Genomic DNA, 20,314 nt, shown 5'->3' with positions numbered 1-20,314 from the left:
GATAATTGGTTGGGATTGGGGCTGTGTCTTAAAGAAAGACTAACTGGCTTGTAGGAGCCAGAATACTTGCTGTTTGGTAGGGGGTCATATACTTGTTTTTCCTCATCAGATGGTTATCAATTTTAATAAATTCATATGATGTGATTTTCTGGAATTTTCTTTGGGATTCTGTCTTTCACTGTTAGAATGTACATATGATTAAAATTGTAGATTGTTGCATTCTTTGTAAGTGGGCAAACCTGCAAAATCAGCAAGGGGTCAAATACTTATTTCCCCCACTGTATATATATATATATATATATATATATATATATATATATATATACATATATACATACACACACACATATATACACATATATATATATATATATATACACACACACACATATATACACACATATATATACACACACACACATATATACACACATATATATACACATATATATATATATATATATATATATATATATATATATATATACACATATATATATATATATATATATATATATATATATATATATACACACACATATATATATATATATACACACACATACATACACACACATATATGTGTGTGTGTGTATATATATATATATATATATATATACACACACACACACATACATATATACACATACATACACACACATATATATGTGCATTCTATATATATATATATATATATATATATATATACACACACACACACACTGTTTCTCATCTCTCTATGTGGTGCCTCCCAGTCTCCTCTTTCCTCCTGCCTGTGACCTACAAATTGATCTCAGCGTGCCATGTTCATAGACGTCTCAATTCCCAAAATGCAGGGAGGAGTGATGACAGAGGAGGCTTGCCTGAGTAGCTTTGAGTGAGGATGCACCGACTTCTTTTGTATTCATAAATTTTATTAGTTATTAGTTATTATTATTAAGATTATCAAACTGTGAACTAACAACATTCCTTATTGACATTTCACCTTAATATTACTTAGTTGTTTTTTTTACTTAGTTTTTTTTAGTATTTATGTAGGCTACACCCAAATCAACTGCTATAATCACAACATAATGTTTATGTGGAAACAATCTCACACATATATAATGACATAAAAGGAAAATAGATAAATGTCAATATTCAATCCAAAATCAGTGCCGGTAAGGACAATCTGACAGTGATATACACAAATGCAGGTAGACAGCACCATTAATAGTGCCCTTTAATGTGAAAGTGCTCATAATGAATCCCCCTCAACAGTACTTGTCACAAAACAAATGCTGAAAGCTCATAATTACAACAACAATAGGATCATAATTACAACTAATTATTAATTATTGTTGTAATTATGAGCTCTGATCACTTGTTTTTTGCCACTTCTTTTTTGACCCAAGATTTTTAATATTTACAATCAGAGTGTCTCAGATATCTGCCAACCAATATGGGCTACTTCCATAACTGTAAGCTGGGCAGTCATTGTTTTTATACGTGAATACCGGCCATCTCCTTGATGAGCACCTGTTTTGTTTATTTTTTACTACAACACTACCAACGCAACTCCCTATTTATTTCTGAGCAGTTTGGACATTTCTTATGAAACTGTTTCTTTCACTACCTTGTTGAGGCTCCGTGCTGCGCTGTCTTTGCCGCCTGGTGTGAGGTTCCTCAGCTGCACGTCAAGGAGATCCACCAGCTGAACCATGGCCTTCACTGTGTAGGTGATGTCACCTGCCTGAAGATTACGCTTAGTTTGCTCCGCCAACTCCCTGGCAATGACTGCTGCTGTCTCTCCAGATTTTAGCTGTAAAACAAAAAATTGTGACCTAAACATTTAAATATCTGAAATGGCTAAGATGTAACTGCAACAAAAATTCAAACAAGCCTCATTCCCTTATTAGTTTTTGTGGCATGAACTTATTACCCACAACCTACCCACTGAAAAACACAGGAAAACGTCACTTATTGCAATATACAAATGTGTAGTCCCTTAAAATGAAGCCCATACGTTTTCCCCAACTACTACTATGTTGCACAAAATTAATGTGGCGAGACAGTACTCAGCTGGGTGTACACTGGGGCCAATATTGTACCGGAAGCAAAAATGAAATCAGCTAAGCAAAAATGAAATCAGCTATTGAGGTAATTTCCCCAGATAGCCTTACACCTTTATGAAACTAATGGGGATCGCTGTAGCTTGGGGGAAGCAGTGTACAGTATAAGTCGTACACAGAGGACAGATCCTGTTGGATATTCATTGTTTCTGAGTCAATGTGGGATGGTATTAGAGTTTAGACTAATGTTAGCAGCTCTGTCCTGCTCCTTTTTTCAGATTTGGGTTGGTTTACACTCCAGCAACCCCATCCAACATTGCCCGAGATAATGCTACGTTTTCTTCGTATGTGTCTGAAATTAAAAGGTCCTACTGTTTAAAAAATGACCAAGAATTTTGGGATGTAGATCATCATTTTACACTGCGTATATATAGCTGAGAGATCAGAAAAAAAAGCATAGCAAAGGTAACTAAAGGGAGTGGGGCATAGTGAATGGTCAATTACAGTATTAGGGAAAGTACCCTTTCTTTTTCCTTCACAGGGGAGACTCGATATGTAACTTGTGAGCAATGGAGGCATCTGTTTATTGGCTAATGAGGCTCACTACAATCCCTAAAAAAGGTTTGCACACAAACTTCTACTTTGTACTTTGCCCCGTTCTTTCTCCTGGTTTTTAACGTCAAGTGTACATCTCAACCTAGCTCTCTCTACCTGGTAATGTAAAGACGAGCCCCCCCGGATGTCAACCATTTCCCACTTTTAATTTTTTAAACCTCTACTTCCCAGACATTTAAATAAATGGGCCTTATCCAGCAACTTCAACAATGTTACAATGTGTTGGTTTGGTGTTGTAATTCAAAGGTCAGTTACCTTAAAGGTTTAAACGAAGAGACTAGGCGGAGTAGGATGAGCCTCAAAAACCGCAGCGACACCAACTAAAACAAGCCCATCCTGATTTACTCCAGCATCACCTGCCGGTGAGTTTATTAGTCAAGCCAATTATGCAGCTTAAATTGGTCCTCATAGAGGTGTATGCAGGGGAACGTGCCTTTGGAAGATGTTTTCTTCTTTTCCCTCCTCGCTCCTTGTCTCTTAATGAGGGGAGCCGAGGATGCTGGGTAAATAGCTCTGCTTTCTCCCTCTCTCTCTCTCTGCTGATCTGATGTCATTTCTTTCTCTTCTTATTCTCCACATCTTCCTTCCTCATTTTGTCTACCGAAACATCTGGTAATGAGCAGTGCCACATACAGGACAATGGCTCTCAAAATAAAATAACGAACTGCCAGATGGGCATTCCAGATCTCTGATATGTTGATCTTCATTAAAGTCTCCCTGTCTCCGCGGCGACAGGCACACTGCTGAAGTGTGATTTGCTTTAAAAAAAAAGAGTAATGACATAAATACATAAAGAAATACATGCGTTACTTGATTGTCACATCTTTCTGTAGATTTTAAAAGGCAATATTCTACATCAGAGTCACGCAGTTGAATCCATGCAACAACAACCTACATAGTAAGTTAAGAACTAACTTTGCTTTAGCTATTTTTTTCCCCAAGCAGCAGCCTGTAGTGAAGCTTTATTGCACCGCTCAAATGCTGCACAGAAATGCACCTGATAATTTTGCTCCCTTGTATTTTGCCAACCATTCACCATCCATATCTGCAAACTGCAGTTTGTTTAATGGGCCGAGCTTTGTGCCGTTGAGTAGCTCATAAGTGTTACAACATGCACGCCTCGAGGTCCGATGAGTTTAAGGGAGAACATTTTCAACATTGCCTGCAATTCATTACCTGGAACTCTGATCCTCACTTGCAGTCACTTTCTCCTCTCTTTTGATTTGATTCTATTACAGGTTTAAACATAAGAAGCTTTATATGGGGCTTTGCATAATAACTTTGGGGTAGAGGAGGAGATACAAATCGCTTGGGCTTGAGAAATATGAGATGCAACTAACTGCTGTATCATGTCATAGGACAGAAGGTGGTCTGGATTAGTTGTTACTCACAGCAGTCCATTAGACTATGGCACTGTGGTATTGGTTTTCACTTCGCCCCATCCAACCACCCACACCAAACATGCACACACACACACAAGCATAACCCTCTATTAAGTAAACCTTCCGGCTACTCCATTACATTAATTGACCAGTTAAGAACATACAAAGAACAAAAGAGAAAACACACAAAAACTAAAGCCCTTTGAGAAAAAGCGATATGCAGTATATATTCTCGATTTGCATTGTGAGCTGCGGCAAATGTTTCTTAGAACAGTCTAAAAGGGCACAGTTCTGTCAAACAAAACAAATGCTTCCAGCTATCTTTATACTTTAAGGTTGCATGCTAAAGAGAAATGTGTGATGATCCCTGGTGAGAAAAACAAATTAACTGTCACATTACTAGCACACTTTCTGCTCATTATATTGGTACCTTCTGGCTGATGAGGTTGACCCAAGGGGATGTACAGTTGCTAAAGTCAGGTCCCTGTGGGTCCCAGTATCCCTCCGGACCCATGCACATGTGTGAGGCCACGCCTAGAGAAAGAAGAAAGACAGTGACTTAGTGAGAACAATGCCATGGGATTTATTAGATCAAGAGACACAACCATGTCAGTAAATGACAGCTACAGTGACACATGTTTTGTCAACGCGTGTTTCAGAAAGATCTCTTGGGAGACAATCACGCTTACCCACATTTCTCATTCTTCTAACTCACTTTTCCCATTATAGAGTGATGGACTACACAATGCTTTCAGTCTTGTCGACAAATGCCCAATTCTTCTGTATGTCAAGCACTTTTCTTATTTGCAAAACTTGTCTAAATAAAACTGCAATGTCCCAAGGAACACAATTCTTAAGTGATTCAATTAATGGTTGTAGGAAAATGTAATTGGATGGTTTTATCTTAAAGTGACTAAAATGAAGTTGCTTCACTTGAGGCCAGCCGAGCTTGCCCAGACAGCGTCTGTATTTAATCATTAAAAGTCAGACAGTGTCTGTATGTGTGTGACAGTTCAAACTCCTGCATGAGGAAGAAAATGCTCCAAAATAGGTGCCAATTAAGTCTGCCATCACTGAATTCATCACGAAAGGTCAATTAAGCTGGTTTGAAAAAACTGTCTCTGCTGAGAAATAGAGAGAGAGAGAGAGAGAGAGAGAGAGAGAGAGACAGACACAGACAGACAGACAGAGAGAGACACAGAGAGAGCTGTGGGGAGTGACTGTTACAATTTTCCATCTGGGCTTTAGTAGAAATAAAACTTCAGATACATCATCTGTTAAGGCTCTCTGACCCTGTTATACCTACCTTTAACCTTATTAATTGTTATTATAAATTAAATCCATTTAATTTGGGCTGCACAATTTGGAGAAAAGGTCATAATTCAATCATTGTGGACAATATTGTGATTGCTATATAACGGAACAAATGTTATATGAGTCTCCTTGCTTGATTATCAAGGAAAATGCACCTAGAAAGAGTACACATTGGCACAATGGCATCCTGGCTAAATCTACATCGGTCCAAAGGCTCCATCCACAACCTTTAGGAGGACTAGTATAAATGAGTGTATAAGTATAATAAAATTTTATAAAAAGAATAATGTTCAGTTAATAGTATACCGTTAGTATAATGTTAATACATTAATTACTATATTCATTATAATTTCATATTATAGTATTCTATTTTACCACTGGTTGAATATTAAATCCAGTTACAGCTGTTTAATTTCAGGAGGTTGTTTTAATTCATTTAATCCTTGTGCAAGAAAATGTACTATGCACTAACTTTTCAATAATCATATTGTTCAACATCTGAAAGTTTGCTGTGGTAGGTGAGTAGTGAGTACTAGCGATTGCAACTGCAGTTAGATAAATTGTGCAACCCTACATTTAATCAAAAGACAGACAGTATAAACCACATTTTTGTGCGTATGTGTTATTTGCAGTGACTCCAATGGATGCACTGAATTCAAAAGCAAAGAGTCTTTGACTTGTTCTTCCACATACCTGAAATAACTTGCGTCTATATTTTCAGAGCAAGGCTACATGCCGTCATTAAATTGCCCTTGCTTGTACTTGGAGGGTGAGAGGGCCAGCATTAATGGATATACATTTTGATTGACATACAATTTCCTTCCCCAGTCCACCTTGGACAGCCTTATGTTTGATGGGTTTATAAGATAAGGAACTCTGCATTCCCTCTTTTATTGAGAGGCAGGAGAAGGAGCATGAAAGAGGACAGTAAGACAGGCAGTCGGAGGGGTATGTAAGGGGAGACCGAATGACAGCGAGCGAATTGAGGTAGATGGAAGGGGAGCTCGAGGAACTTTCAAAGAGTGGCAGAGGAAGCTCACACAGTCGTGTTCTGCTTGGCAGTGTTGTCTGAAGAGCAATGGCTTTGAAGAGTTCGCCGAGGGGAGGTGGGGTATGTGTTCGTCTTATCTTGCCATATGACGGCTGTTAGTGAGGTCTCGACGGATGCTGGTGTTGCCCATTAATGAAGCCTGTATCTGTGTGTGTGTGTGTGTGTGTGTGGCTGATTGATGATACGAACAGAGTTTCTTTAGGCTTCGAGCCAGATTTGGTGGTATGATGTCACTCCCCAATCTAGGGTGACTTGTTCTATAAAAAAAAATAAAAAAACATGATAGGGGGGTTTCAGCAAATTCCTTAACAAAGTAACAATTTTGTGCAGTTTTAAAAGATGTCATTTGCATCACCTCTTCTTTTGGGTTTGTTATAATCTATTACCAAGACTGAGTTGCTTTATTTATGCAACAATACTGTCTGACAGCAGAAACCCATAATATCAAGGTTTCTCTCTTCAAGGTTATTGTACCTCAGTCAAGTTTAAGCTTTCATTCTTCCATTGCAATTCATCTCTTAATTTTAAGAATTCAGAATGATCTTCAACCTAAAAACATCAGAGCCTTTATTTAAAAAAAGTCTAAGCTCAGTGGCCCGGTCTCATTACAATAGGAAATTCTGCTGGATCAGCACTCAGCTACTCTTACTTTCTGAGGTAACTCTTTTATATCTAAAGCAACCAACATCGATTTTATCTGAATGTACACTTGAATTCATTCTCTTAGCATTGATAGAAAGTCAGAGCTGGGACAACATATACAGAAACACATGGCCTGATGCCTGATAAACAAAGCTCAACAGCCCTTTCAAAATTCCTAACACAAATTAGTTTAGCCACTAATTAATTACACCAATTGTGTCCTGAGAGACAGGAAATAAATATGGGTGTGTGGTGTACTAGTTACTGGTTTCCATTCACATGCGATGCTAAGCTATCTTTAGGCTTGCACCCGTGAGTCAGGAACAAAGAGTGAGGAGGGAGGACAGAAAGCGAGCGAACTAGTGCCACGGGGAGAGTATAAACATAAACAAAACACACACCAGCGACCAACGTCAAGGCGAAGAGCCTCACAGTAGACTGTGTCTCCTAACAAGAGTATTGACATCATAACAGAGTGAAACAACATGTGCTTTTCCCTTGCACATTTTTCAAAAGAAAGGTTTTCAAAGATTAATCAGGATAACTGCATGTAACTATAAAACTACTGGAATAACGTGTAATGCACGTTATGAACTGATTGTGAAGGTGAAACTCTCAATTTTCCGGTGGATCTGCATTCCAACGCTCACTAGTCGTCATTGGCTTTGGGGAGGGACCAAAAGAATGCAAACCTGGATATAATGAGTTTCCTTCACGGGGCAACCAGGCTCACCCTTAGATAATCCACAGGACAGAGCCAGAGGAAACTGGAGAGCTATTTATTCCATCTGGTCTGATCATTGCTTCCATCTGGTCTGATCATCCCTCAAGTACAGGTGGCATGTGTGGCTTGCAAGAAGAATGTCTGGGCTACCTTTCTTAACCTGCTGCCACCATGCCTTGGACCCACATTATTTCCCAAAAATGAATTTATAGATAAATGAATTGCCCTCATTTTATCTTCCAAACAAATGTGGCTAACCAGGGGGTGTGTTTAAAAGTTGATGGTCTTCAGGCTACTCATTTTCCTTGCCCCCTCAAACCTCTTTATGTCTGTGTTCAATTATCTTCTGAAGGAACTGATGGCTACAAAATAAGACAAGATAAGAGTTGTTATGAAACCAGAATTGCCCTTGAACTATTATAGAAAACTACATTACCTGAGGTTCCAGGTGGACATGGCATTTTTGCCATCACACCCTGCTTGGTCTTGGGCCAGGAGATGTCCATAATCACCAGGGGATTACAGTACTCCACCCTGATGTTGGGAAGCTTGGAGGAAGGTGGTGCCCTGTCGTTGTCTTCTGGGACCAAGCCCTCCACCAGCGTCTGGGCAGGAGCCACTACTGTGGACGTGGTCCGTGGCCACTGGGCCAATGCAGTTGTTGTGGCAGGCACCCTGGTAGTGGTAGTCCTGGTTGTGGTAGTTGTCATGGTAACGGTGGTCGGTCGAGTGGTGGTCCTTGTCGTCGTGGTCGTTGTGTCCATGTACACCATTACAGAGGAGGACGTTTCTGGATAAAGGGGAAAGAAGGATCAGAGTGAGCTGACAGATTCTAGGAAAAATGCAGAGTTGGAGAAAGAAGATTGAGAGTAAATGTCTTTCTTTTTTCAGTCACACTTCATTAATGTCTGAGAGGAATTTTAATGAAAAAAATGACAGTGTGTAGAGGGGAGGGGGGGGGGTTCTATTCTACTCTCCTTTCCATTTGTCAGTTTAAGAGATGATAGTTCAAAGTGGATCAATTGGAACTGGCAGGTGTGACTTGCATGGGCATGCATGGTGTCTAGTTCGGGACCCCTGCTGGCTTGGCTAACACACACCACACATACGCACACTTGCAGCCGTCTAGTCTAAATGGAGCTGCTGACGAGGGCATCTCTCTCAATGGCTGGGTGTTGTAGCTACATGCTATTTCTGGGTCAGCCGGGACAAACTGGAATACCTATTTCCTGGATGAGTCCTCCCTGTGGTTACACTCCAGGAGGTGCTTACTAATGATGTTGTTTACCTTAGCTGTTGGAGACAAGGGCTATCATAATACTAACACACATGCACACATACACTGGCTCAGTACTCCTTTTCTTATACACCTCCTTGACTCCTCTGTCATCAATCATCCCATCTAAACATCCTTCATATTCCTTCCCCTGGGTCCCTGATAGGAAAATAGGAGCCCCAAATTAATTTAGCTACAGGCCTTTTATGAATGTGTGGACTTAAACCACAGAGGGTCAGAGGACACACAGAGGTCACACTAGCCAGGCCTTTTCTATGAAACTGTGTGCTACGGAATATCTTTATTTAGGAACATTGCTCTGTGTTCCTTATTATACATTTGCATTATTATTTAAGATTCTTCAATTTGCTATACTGACATTTATATATGCCATGATCTTATTACTGTCTGTGGTTTGGAAAAAGGCAGATTGCTGTAGTTCCCATGATAGAGCACTTTCTCACAGACACACACGATCTGGGCCTTTGCAAAAATGCAATTTGGGACAAGCACTGTTTCAGCCTAATGCAGAGATACAATCAAAATGACAAAAGTGACAAATGGTCCCAATCTTTGTATGGAAGGGTAGCAAAACAAAATTTAATGAGGGTCGATTTTAGGGTGGCGGGTGTAATGGACGTCACATATCCAGAGAGCTCAGATAACAGACATCACTGCTGAAATCCACTTCAGTGAGTTTCAATTTGCAATCGGATGATTTCTCTGTATGGTGAATCTGAAAGCGCTGAAATAAGACAGCATAAATTAGTGCCACTGTTTTGGGAAACGCAGAGACGCCTGGAGGCTGTAATGACACAAACCAGACCACTATCAGCAGTCAATGCATTCAACGCTTAACAGCATTCAGCGACAGCCAAGGTTGATTAAATAGGTTGCCGTCGCAGCAAGAGTTCCACGCTGATTAAGTATTTGTTTTCTCTCACTAACAAAAGAATTTGTTGTGTTTTTAAGATCCGCAAGTATCTTGGACACTCCTGTGGAGGCACTCCATCAGTAAAGTGGAACTATAAGAAGAATCTAATTGAATTGCAATGTGAACTAAAGGCATGCAGAGCCTGTTTTACTCTTAACTACCTGGTAATTCAGGATGTATTTTCCAAATGTGTCTCACAGACAGAAATAAAAACAAATCAGCAAAGTATACAGCTGTAAACTGAAAAAAACAAGAGCTTGGAAAAGATACGATTGCACTAGCGTATATGGATGCAAACACTTCACTGAGCTAGCACAAATGCACAAACCCCCATCAATCAACATAAACTGACACCACCACCCATCAACAGGGCTTTAAAAATCACATGAATGCTCAAATAGGTATTTAACATTTCCACCAGCCACCAAGACATCACCATTTACATTCTATAACCACTATTAGACATCATCATCAATCTGCGCCACGGCATTTCAGTGGATCCTTCAGCTGCAGTGATCATGAAAATAGTAGGGAGAAATATCTTCAAGGACACAGGTCTATTCATTTGATTATTTATGAAATAACTTATTTATGCATCTGTATTTGAGGAGAAGTGATAATGATGTTAAATATGTCACACCAAGTGGCATAATTTTAAGTATAATTGAAATCAGCCGCTGGTGCTTAAACTGCATATAGTAAAGGAGACCATAAGAGCACCTGATGGTAATCTGATCATGAAAATTCACAGCTCATATTGGGGTCAGTAAAGGTCACAGTGCACAGGCTCAGATACGCTAGTGGCTAAAAAGGTGTGCAGATGGACCTATTAGGATAAGGGAATTATTCTACTGGTCAGGACGGCTGATACAGGAGTGATTCTGTCTGGGACACATTTTTGCTGAGGGAGATTGTTGCTTTAGCTGCCCAGACTGATATAAGTAAATTGTACAGTGATATGTGATGCATTAAGCAGTTTTATAGGAAGACGTAATAAGAAATATAAGACCGGTTTATATATTAGTTTTTAAAGCATCTCTGTGAGGATTCTCAGTCATCCAGGGCATAGCTATCCAAAGAAGTTGCTGATATTTCTGAGTTAGTTTGTTGAATGTGTGACACAAACTAAGACGTAAACACAACGCAACACGAGAGCTGGCAGAATGGGACCACAGCCAGGAAACATGTTCCCGGTGAAGTAGCCTATACTGTGTTTACATCTAGTTTTACATTTGAGATTAAAACAATTTAAAAATGAATCTGTGACATGCTAAAGTATGGTAGTACACAAAGGGAAGAGTCATTATAGTCTAGGTATACTATAGTATAGTTCTAGGATTGCTAGTATAAGCTAGCATTAGCCACTATAAGCCACATGTTAGACCAAGAAAAGCTTTAGTGCTAAGCCCCTGAGTAGGCTAATTTCAATTCAATTCAATTCAATGTGCTTTGTTGGCATGAATGTTTAGGTTAAACAATGTTGTCAAATCCGTTTGCAGCTAAATCATAAAGTTTACATTTTGAATATGACAAGAATTAACGCAACCATGACCCTTCATATAATATATTTATATGTTTTGATTTGTAAAAGAAACAATGTGCTGTTTCTTATTTCAAATGTTACATGGTCTTGCTTTAAATTTCATGATAACCTCCAGCATTAATGACAATGTGATGAATTTAGTTTACCAATCCTTTTTAAATAACAATAATGAAAGTTATCATAACCTTCTTTAATGCTGGAGGTTATATGACAGTACAGAGAAATATGGCTCGAGGAAATCGCCATCACAGCGTGAGGTTAATTCAAAGTCACTAGGAACCATGTCTAGAATGTAATTCCATACTTCCAGTTGATCCCGTTGAGCCTACTGCTGAATTATTTTTCAACGCGCAGCATGTTAAATACGCCTGCAAAGACACACACAAGAGACAGAGAGCAGAAGCGGAAAAGAAGAAAGTGTCCTTGAGCAAACTTGTATATCTTTTCCGTGAGATGAGCACAAAAAAAAAGGAAAGCCAGCAGCAGACTGCAGCCACAGTCTGCAGGCACTATCGCCTTGGAGACAACACAAGGACATTTTGTTTTGCTTTGCCAGCTTTCCCAATCTATCCAAAGGGATGAAGAGAGACAAAAAAAAAACTGAACTCAAGAGCACAAACGAGGTGAACAGGACTTTGGTATGCTCTGAGGGACTCGTGAGTGACCTTAGAGGATGATTTGAATGTGATTTTGGTTATAAGTTTTATAAAACAACACAATGGAGGTCCCAATAAAAAACTATAAATATAACTATAGATGGGTGAACTCTTCTCTTGTTCTTATGAATTAAAATAATGTTTTCTTAATAAAATCCCCCTCTTTGCAATATTTTTCTTCTAGAATTAGGTATTAGGACTTTAGATATTGCTCAATGATACAATGCAAGAGTATATCATTCAATTATATATATATATATATAAAATTCAATAAAATGGCCTCAAACCTAAAAGTAATTCATCTCCTGTATATTTAAGGTTCAATGCATTCCCAAAGGCATTACAAAGTTGATTAAAAATGAATGATACTAACATCCAGCTATCAGATATTCATGATTCTTAAGCTAAGGAGCTTAAGAATGTTCCCACACCTAAAGAGGTGACCTTTTCATTAAAAAAAAAAACTTCTGTGGGTACTCCAGCTTTCCTTTCATTGAAACACCAACTCCACTCCTCATTTACACTCCACTTCTATTGCAAAAGATCCCCTTTACCAAACGCATGAAGTCTGTTTCCACCACACACAGAGCTTTGTGCTTCATTTCAAAGCATTAATTTCGAACTAATTAGCCTCTCTCACTGTATCCCAGGGCTCGTGGCTTCCACAATTAGATAAGCCCACTCTACTTCGCTCCAGGAAAAAAAAACAAAAAAAAAAAACCCTGCTATGCTATTATGAAATGAATCCGGTTTATATGACTTGCCATTTCCGTACCGAGAGCGGGCTTGTCGGCTCGGAGAAACTTCTGCAGACTCGAGATCAAAAGAGGTGGAAAGGGCTTTCGGGGGTAAAAATGAAACGAACATCAGACGGTTAAGTGACTCTTCCAACCTCGTGCTGAACCCAATTACCTCCTAATGCATGGTTACATCTTCAGTAGGCACTTGCACAGACAAGAAAATATAGGACAGTCTTTGTGCGATGTCACCCATTAACTTTCTACTAACCTGTTTAAAGACTTCCGGGTGCTGGGACATGTATTTTTAGAGTGAAGCATACTCGAAGCCCAAATCCGTTATCACGGATCTCAATAAATTACAACCATATACTTGTTTCATTTGGCCTGTTTGATGCTGCTTACACTTTGTAACTTAGTCTACTTCTCTTAAAGTTAGGTCTCATGTCAGAACTTCTTTTTAGGTACATTAATTGTCCTGATGTTTCTCATCATTGCAAGCATCGTGTTTTGGACACAAGTGCTAATGACTACAGGTTAATAATTTACTTGGGGTGGGTTTTCTTTTGGACATTTTAGGGAAAATGGATTACGTTTGCGCTCCTTGCTACATTAAGAGCTGTGAACTAATGTTTGATATTTTTGCACATCTCAAGTATCAAGTGTCAAATTTCCATTTATAAATTAGAGCTGCAACTATTCATCGATTAGTTGTCAACCAATAAATTAATCAACAACTATTTTGATAATCGATTTATCTGTTTGAGCAATCTTCTAAGAAAAAAATTATCTGATTTTATTTGTGAATATTGCTCCTCTAGGACAGTAAACTGAATATCTTTGGGTTGTGGACAAACAAGACACTTGAGGACATCATCTTGAGATTCGAGAAACAATTTTCACCATTTTCTGACATTTTATAGACCAAACGACTAGTAACTCATTTATCGAGAAAATATTTGACAGATTAATTGACAATGAAAATAATGGTTAGTTGCAGCCCTATTAGAAATTCAAGCCAGGTTTGGTGCAAACTGCAAAACTTCACTTTAGTATTCACAGTGGGACGCTTTGTTGGATTGATGGCAATGTTGCTGCTCTACTGGTTGGGAGTTGTATTGTATTTGAGAAGAAGAAATGTACATATTCACCACACTGTTGCATTATGGGTTGTTTATAGCTTTAAAGTTGCTAGTCTAGCAAGTATCTGCCATCACCATAAGGTTGCCAGCCATCGGAGACTTCAGGAAGTCAAAAAATAGTCTAGCCCATTAACTCCACAACTTGTCATTTTACACTTCAGTTTTTGTTTGTTTGATATAACTTTAGAGATGCTTGTAGGTGAATTGTGTTACCTTCAGACATAACCAAGCTAGCTGTCTAAGCTAAGTAAGCTAAGCTTACCGATGCAGGTTCTAGACATGCTTGGCCTGGTTTTGATCAGGGTCCCGCATTTGACTTTTGACAAAACTGTTAACAAATTATGACCAGCTGTACGTCGGAAAGTGTACGGATGCCGTGTGTTTGCGCCTCAGACTACCAAATTTTGATTGGTTTGAGAAAAACAAATCTACATCTAATAAAACATAAATGGCAAACTTTATACTCAACACCAATAGATATGAAATAAGTAAGTGTACGCATATAGATACACACACACACATATATTTGTTCATCTATTTCAAGCTGTCTCACAAAATCAGTACATGCTTCATTACTGCATGATTCACTCAGCTCCAAGGCTTATCTGTTCCCTCATGTTTATGTCATGCGATCCCACCAAAACGCTACACATGTCCTCTGTTGCTGAGGGGAATGGTAGGAAAATAAAATGATGATAAAAGTCCTGTCATTTAATGGAGCCTTTTGTGGCGGGCCCACAAATCCATCAGAGAGTGAAACTGGGATGTGGGTGGGGGTGGAGGGATGGTAGTGATGATGGTGAGCGGGTGCGGTAAATTATGCAGCCAGACATCCGGTAATGCTTCGATATCATCTGACATGATGAGAACCGTAATGGATGGGAGCTATGCATTGTTTGGCAATTAATTTCTCATTCCAAAGCTCTCTTCCCGGGACTTGAGAGGGCATCTATGGAGGTCACGCAGCGCTGGGAGAAGTGTATGCGCTGGGCTGATATATATGCACTCATGGACACAGGCCTGGAGAGACGCAGTGTTTGAGTTAAATGACAGAGGAGACATGAGCGAAGCCTGCTTGCATATGCACTATAGTGAAGTACTGTAGGGTGAACTGATTCGCTGTACAGATGCACAAATGTGTGCAAAAGGCACAACGTGCTGTTTTCTGCCTAATGTGCATGCATAAAGGCTAATCAGCATTTGCAAAAGAGGATTTTGCTAATTAGATGTTTATTTATTATTATTCCGTATACTCTCAAATAGTCTCAAAATCCCAAATCAAAAATACATTATGCAAATCTGTCATGCATCTGCACATCATTATCAATACACTACAGTAAAGGTGTGCATTAAAAACCCACAGTCCACAAAATTCCTCACTTAGCAACATCTTTTCTAAGCTAAATGGAAGAATGTTGGATGCCGTTTTTATTTAGAGCCAAAACTCAAGTCTCTCAGGCTACTGACAAGGCCAAACATCGTCAAACATACCAGGAGAAGCACAAGAAGGAAAACAGGAGTGTGAGCACATGAGCAGAGGGGGATTTTAGGCTCCCTAAGAGGAAAGGCACACTCCTCCAAGGCTTCACCATTTGCCAAAATAAACGTCGAGTAAGGCTTTTCAAAAGAATGTCAACCAACAACAGAATGGGCCAAATGGATAGGGCAAAGCTGTGCAGAGAAACTCTGACACTGGCGATAAAAAGAGTTACTTCAGACGCCTCCAATCAGATTTACTCGGCTGATTGGCCAAAATAAATCACTTTGTGCTAGTGTGCCACCAAACCTGTTAAATCTAAGGTGGCAATTTTTGGGGGGGCTCTAGAGGAAACAGTAGCAATACACACACACACACACACACATCAGGAGTAGAATAGAGAAAGAGCAGAGTGGAGAGGATCCCACACATTACAGTATACCACTAGTCACACACTTTTTTTTCCTTTTGAGTTTGATATTCATCAGGTGAAACATTTTTTAAATCACTGCCAACTACCTGCTTAGATCACACACTGCACAGCTGATCGGCTACATGAGGATAGCTGGGTTGAAACACCTTGTGCATTTAAACAAACAAGTGGAAGAAAAACTGAGGAAATAAAAATAATAATTTTTGGCTCTACACACTGAAAAGAAATGAAAAACACTTACACATTTACATATGTACACAGGCAGGGACAAATGTACCTATGCCTAATAATCCTCATTCTCCCAGTGTTTCACATTACACCAAAGTCTTTTACTATAAGTATGTTTTTTTCCCATTTCTGCATATGTCAGAGCAGACGGATAGGGTGTTGGCCTTAATTGAGGGATTGCCTGCCACCGCTCTCGCTACACAGGTGATCTGTGTATGATTTCTGGATCAAGGTACAGCCGCCAAGGCCCATGATGGATGGCCATACAGGAGGAGGGATGCCAGACAAAATCATGTGATACATAATGGGGTATCACATAGAGCAAATGAACATGCCACATTCAGAACCACTTGAAACATGAGCCGACCTGCTCAAATTTGCAAAGGTTTCATTGAACTTCCATATCAGAAATAAAACAGAAGTATCCTAAGATGAGCAACACACACACACACTAATAGGGTAACAATGGTTATATTTTACAATATATTACAAATTATTCTCACATGATGGAATATGGTCTTGAAACATTCAAAGAGGCTCCGAAGCACCAACAAAGCACTCCCTGTTTCTATGCTAAAAAATCTAAAGCTGCATTACTAACAGAGCCCCATTGTGTTGAAGCATTAAAGGGTTTGCAAGACCATGCATCTGTGCATGCGTTTGTGTGTGTGTACATGTGTAAAAAATCATTCTAACTATAATCCTAAACCTTGCACTTTCCCTCGAAGAAAATTGCCCTCTGCAAGAGGTGCACCAGGCATGTGATAAGTGCGTAGCCTGCAAATAAGCATGTAGCCTACATTTCTAAGCCTCGACTTCAAAAAGGGTTTCATGCAGCGTGCAAAAGACAGTTTTATTGTGGAATAGTAGCATTTACTTTGAATTGCTATGCAAGTATTCCCTAAAGCTTTGTAATCAAGACAAAAAATATTTTATGAGGGTGTCATCTCAACCTATAAAGTGTAATAGCATGTCAGAGTACACCAATCAAAATCAGTGAAGGGTACTGGAAGGCTAGCACATAAGCAGTGGAACCCAAAGGATAATAGTTTGTGCCTTTAAGAGCACAGTGAGTCACACTCAGATTATCTCCATCAAACTCTGCCAGCCTGCATTTACTGCTTAGACAGTCTTAATCAATTTAGCATGTGTCGGGCACTTCCAAATAGAGCCAAGACGGGCCTGAGTGTCCAAAACATCGGCTGTTTCGGCATGAAGGTCGGGGCGCAACGTCTGCGGGCTCCCTCCGGGCTAGCTGGGCTGGCATCACGCCCTGGCCAGATGGCAACATGTGGCAGAATTACAGCACTGCCAGACAGGAAATGTATCTATGACACCAACAGCCACATGCTATGCAACAATGAGCCAACAAAAGCATCACTCTACACTACAGTGGCACATTCAGGCATTAGATGAAGGATTGAGATCACTGAAAACCTGAAAGTGAATCACTGTACACAATCAGCAAACTAGGGCTGTCCCCAGCTAAGGATTTACATAGTCGAGTCAGAATCGTCAAGTCCTGCCTATAGTCGACTGATAGTCGAATCATGCGTGTTTTTGTGCACGGCGATTGCGGGGGGGGGGGGGGGGGGGGGGGGGGGGTTTACACACGGTAGCTCCGCTTTAATCTTGAGAAGCTGCAGAGCTGCAGTCTCTATTCATTCAACTTACACTGTAAATTTTCAGCTAAACTGAGGTGCTCTCTCTCTCGCCTGTCATTCACCGGTCTTGCGTGAGTTTTGCGTGCATGCCGTGCTGCCGACAACTACATGCACGTCGCGGTTCCTCGCGGGTCTATTTCAAGTAGCCGGTTATTTAAAAACGATAAAATATTCTTTGTGTGGTTCATCAACAGTGATAAATTATCAGAAAGTCCCGCGAGGTTTGGACAACTCCGCACGACGGCACTGAAGCCGGGGCTCCGTCTCTTCAGCAAGTGCTCCTCTTCCGCCGCCACCACACACACACACACACACACACACGCACACTACGCCTACACATGCGCACTGACGACCCAGGGTTAGGGTTACAATTTTGGATTTATTCACGCACTTTTAAAAACATTTATTGAAAGTTTTATTCTTTTTACATGTTTACTTACAGCATTAAACGTTGGAATGTATATTGTAATAGGCTGTATATTAACTTATTTGTAGAAAACTGGTAGTTCTATGTAAAATCAGACCCCCATATCGCCAAAATGGCATGATCCTTGATTCGCTGCGAAAAAATGCAAGCACATGAATCTTATTTGGTTTAAATTTAGTTACTAAACACCATCTACTAACTACTTTGGAGTAAATTCGACTGAGACTGTGGCATGCAGCAATCTCAAAACAGAGCATCTACAGTTGTGTCACAATGCAGAATATGAGATATATTCCATATTCTTTGGTTCAGTCTGATTGAATTTTTGAGTTGTTAAAACACAGTCACTGCCAGGGCATCTCTGCAGCAGGGCAATATTGAATTTAAAATGGTAGGCTGTTTTGACACACATCACATCACCTTACAAAACAAATATTGCGTCTCCTACGATTTCAACAAACTTTCGATTAACTGTTCAGCCCTAAAAGTGAATGTACTTATCTAAACCAAAAATTGAGAGTCTACAGCTATGCCAGCAGCTCTTTGAGGCTGCACATAAGCAAAGTGGTGCTTTGAGCTAAATGCTAATGTGACAGTGCTAACATGCTGTTGCCACAATTAATCAGGGAACAGGAATATCTGTACAAAATTTCATGGCAATCCATCCAATAGTTGTTTGCCATCTAACATATAATATTTGATAATTTTACAGAATTTAAAAGATGTAAAATGTGTACACAAATTTATGGTATATATATATGTATATATGGTATTAATAATCTAGAAACTTCATTAGATCTATTATTTGTGATTATTCTTGGGCCTTAACTGGTATGATGACCCAGAACAGGATGATACAGAACAGTACATGTGGTTAAGAGAATGGGTGGGTGGATGCTTTGTTGAGCAGTGACAAGAAAGTATTGAGATGCTGTGATGTATTGGTTGTGACAGGTGATTGCCTGGTCAGTAGCAGTTATACTACTTGCTATCTTGACGCCAACTTCATGCAACTTTTTCTACTCAGAGCTGCTTGCGAGGCCCTGCGTCAGTTGTGACTATTTGTCCTCAGTGGGTTGGATTGATGAGCTGAACCAGAACACTCCAAATGGTGGATCTGGAGAACCGGGTCATTAGACAGTTGGGAGACAATGAACTGCCACAACAGTCGGAAGATTAACAACCCTCTGGAGGGGCCATTGTGGCCTGTGTAAATGAGTTTGCATATTTTACATTTACTGATAGGGAAAAAGTCAAATTTTCCTAGAATTTGTTCCATTTTCTCGTACGCTCCTGGCTAATCAAATATTGTATGTGCTGTATGTAAGGCTTTGTGGCTGGCTTCTTTTATGTTTTTAAATGACCATAGAAAAATTAATTTCTCAGTTGTCCTTGCATATTCTGCATTGAATGTGATCATGTAAGGGGGAGTAATGGTAAGAGAGCTTTTATATCTGCCTGCTAATAGCTTACTGTGGAGCACTTTTTTTGTCACCAATTGAGTGAATATAATTATCAGTGGAGTTGTCATGGAAGCACTCTTTGGCATAGGTCATCTGTCCTTGAAAACAGGATGCTTGGACAAAAATATTGCTCTGTCTGTTGAAGAGACTTTAGCAACTGCTAAACCAATAGTGGGGAGTATTCTAAATGCAGGAAAAATAGGTTTCTTTTTATCAATATCATAAAAATGTTATTCACATTTTCTTTTGGTGAGGTAAAGAAACAACTCCCTTCTACCTTCTACCAAAGCACTGAAGGAATACTAAAATATCCTTTGCTGAAAGAGATCAAAAAGCATCTAAATCATTACCCTAGCCCTGCCTACTGCCCTGTAGCATGTGCTGTGCCCTGGCCCATGTGGTTCGGCATCCGGCACGGGCCCCAGCTGTGGGGGCCTGGCCATTTCTCTCCTGCTCTGATGCCCATATCCCATGCTCCACTTGTATGGCAGGTCATGCATGCTCAAGGAGGTGGAGGCACAAGTGGAAATGAGCTTGTGTTAGAGCGATCACAGA

The 20,314-nt window shown here is 39.8% G+C and overlaps 1 protein-coding gene across 5 annotated transcripts in view; it reads right to left on the bottom strand.

Moving 5' to 3' along the window:
• Nucleotides 1–20,314, bottom strand: part of LOC123980592 (adhesion G protein-coupled receptor L3-like) — a 226,187-nt gene that overhangs the window by 69,532 nt on the left and 136,341 nt on the right. For all 5 annotated transcript variants that reach the window (XM_046065053.1, XM_046065054.1, XM_046065055.1 and 2 more), the window contains 3 exons: nucleotides 8,216–8,569; nucleotides 4,479–4,582; nucleotides 1,616–1,801 (listed from right to left, as the gene is read on the bottom strand). In XM_046065053.1, coding sequence (XP_045921009.1) covers nucleotides 1,616–1,801; nucleotides 4,479–4,582; nucleotides 8,216–8,569 — 644 coding nt within the window. The remainder of the gene's footprint in view (nucleotides 1–1,615; nucleotides 1,802–4,478; nucleotides 4,583–8,215; nucleotides 8,570–20,314) is intronic.

This window comes from Micropterus dolomieu, linkage group LG12 (genome assembly GCF_021292245.1).
Source record: "Micropterus dolomieu isolate WLL.071019.BEF.003 ecotype Adirondacks linkage group LG12, ASM2129224v1, whole genome shotgun sequence".
Classification (NCBI taxonomy): domain Eukaryota; kingdom Metazoa; phylum Chordata; class Actinopteri; order Centrarchiformes; family Centrarchidae; genus Micropterus; species Micropterus dolomieu.
This window is presented reverse-complemented; position numbering and strand designations above follow the sequence as displayed.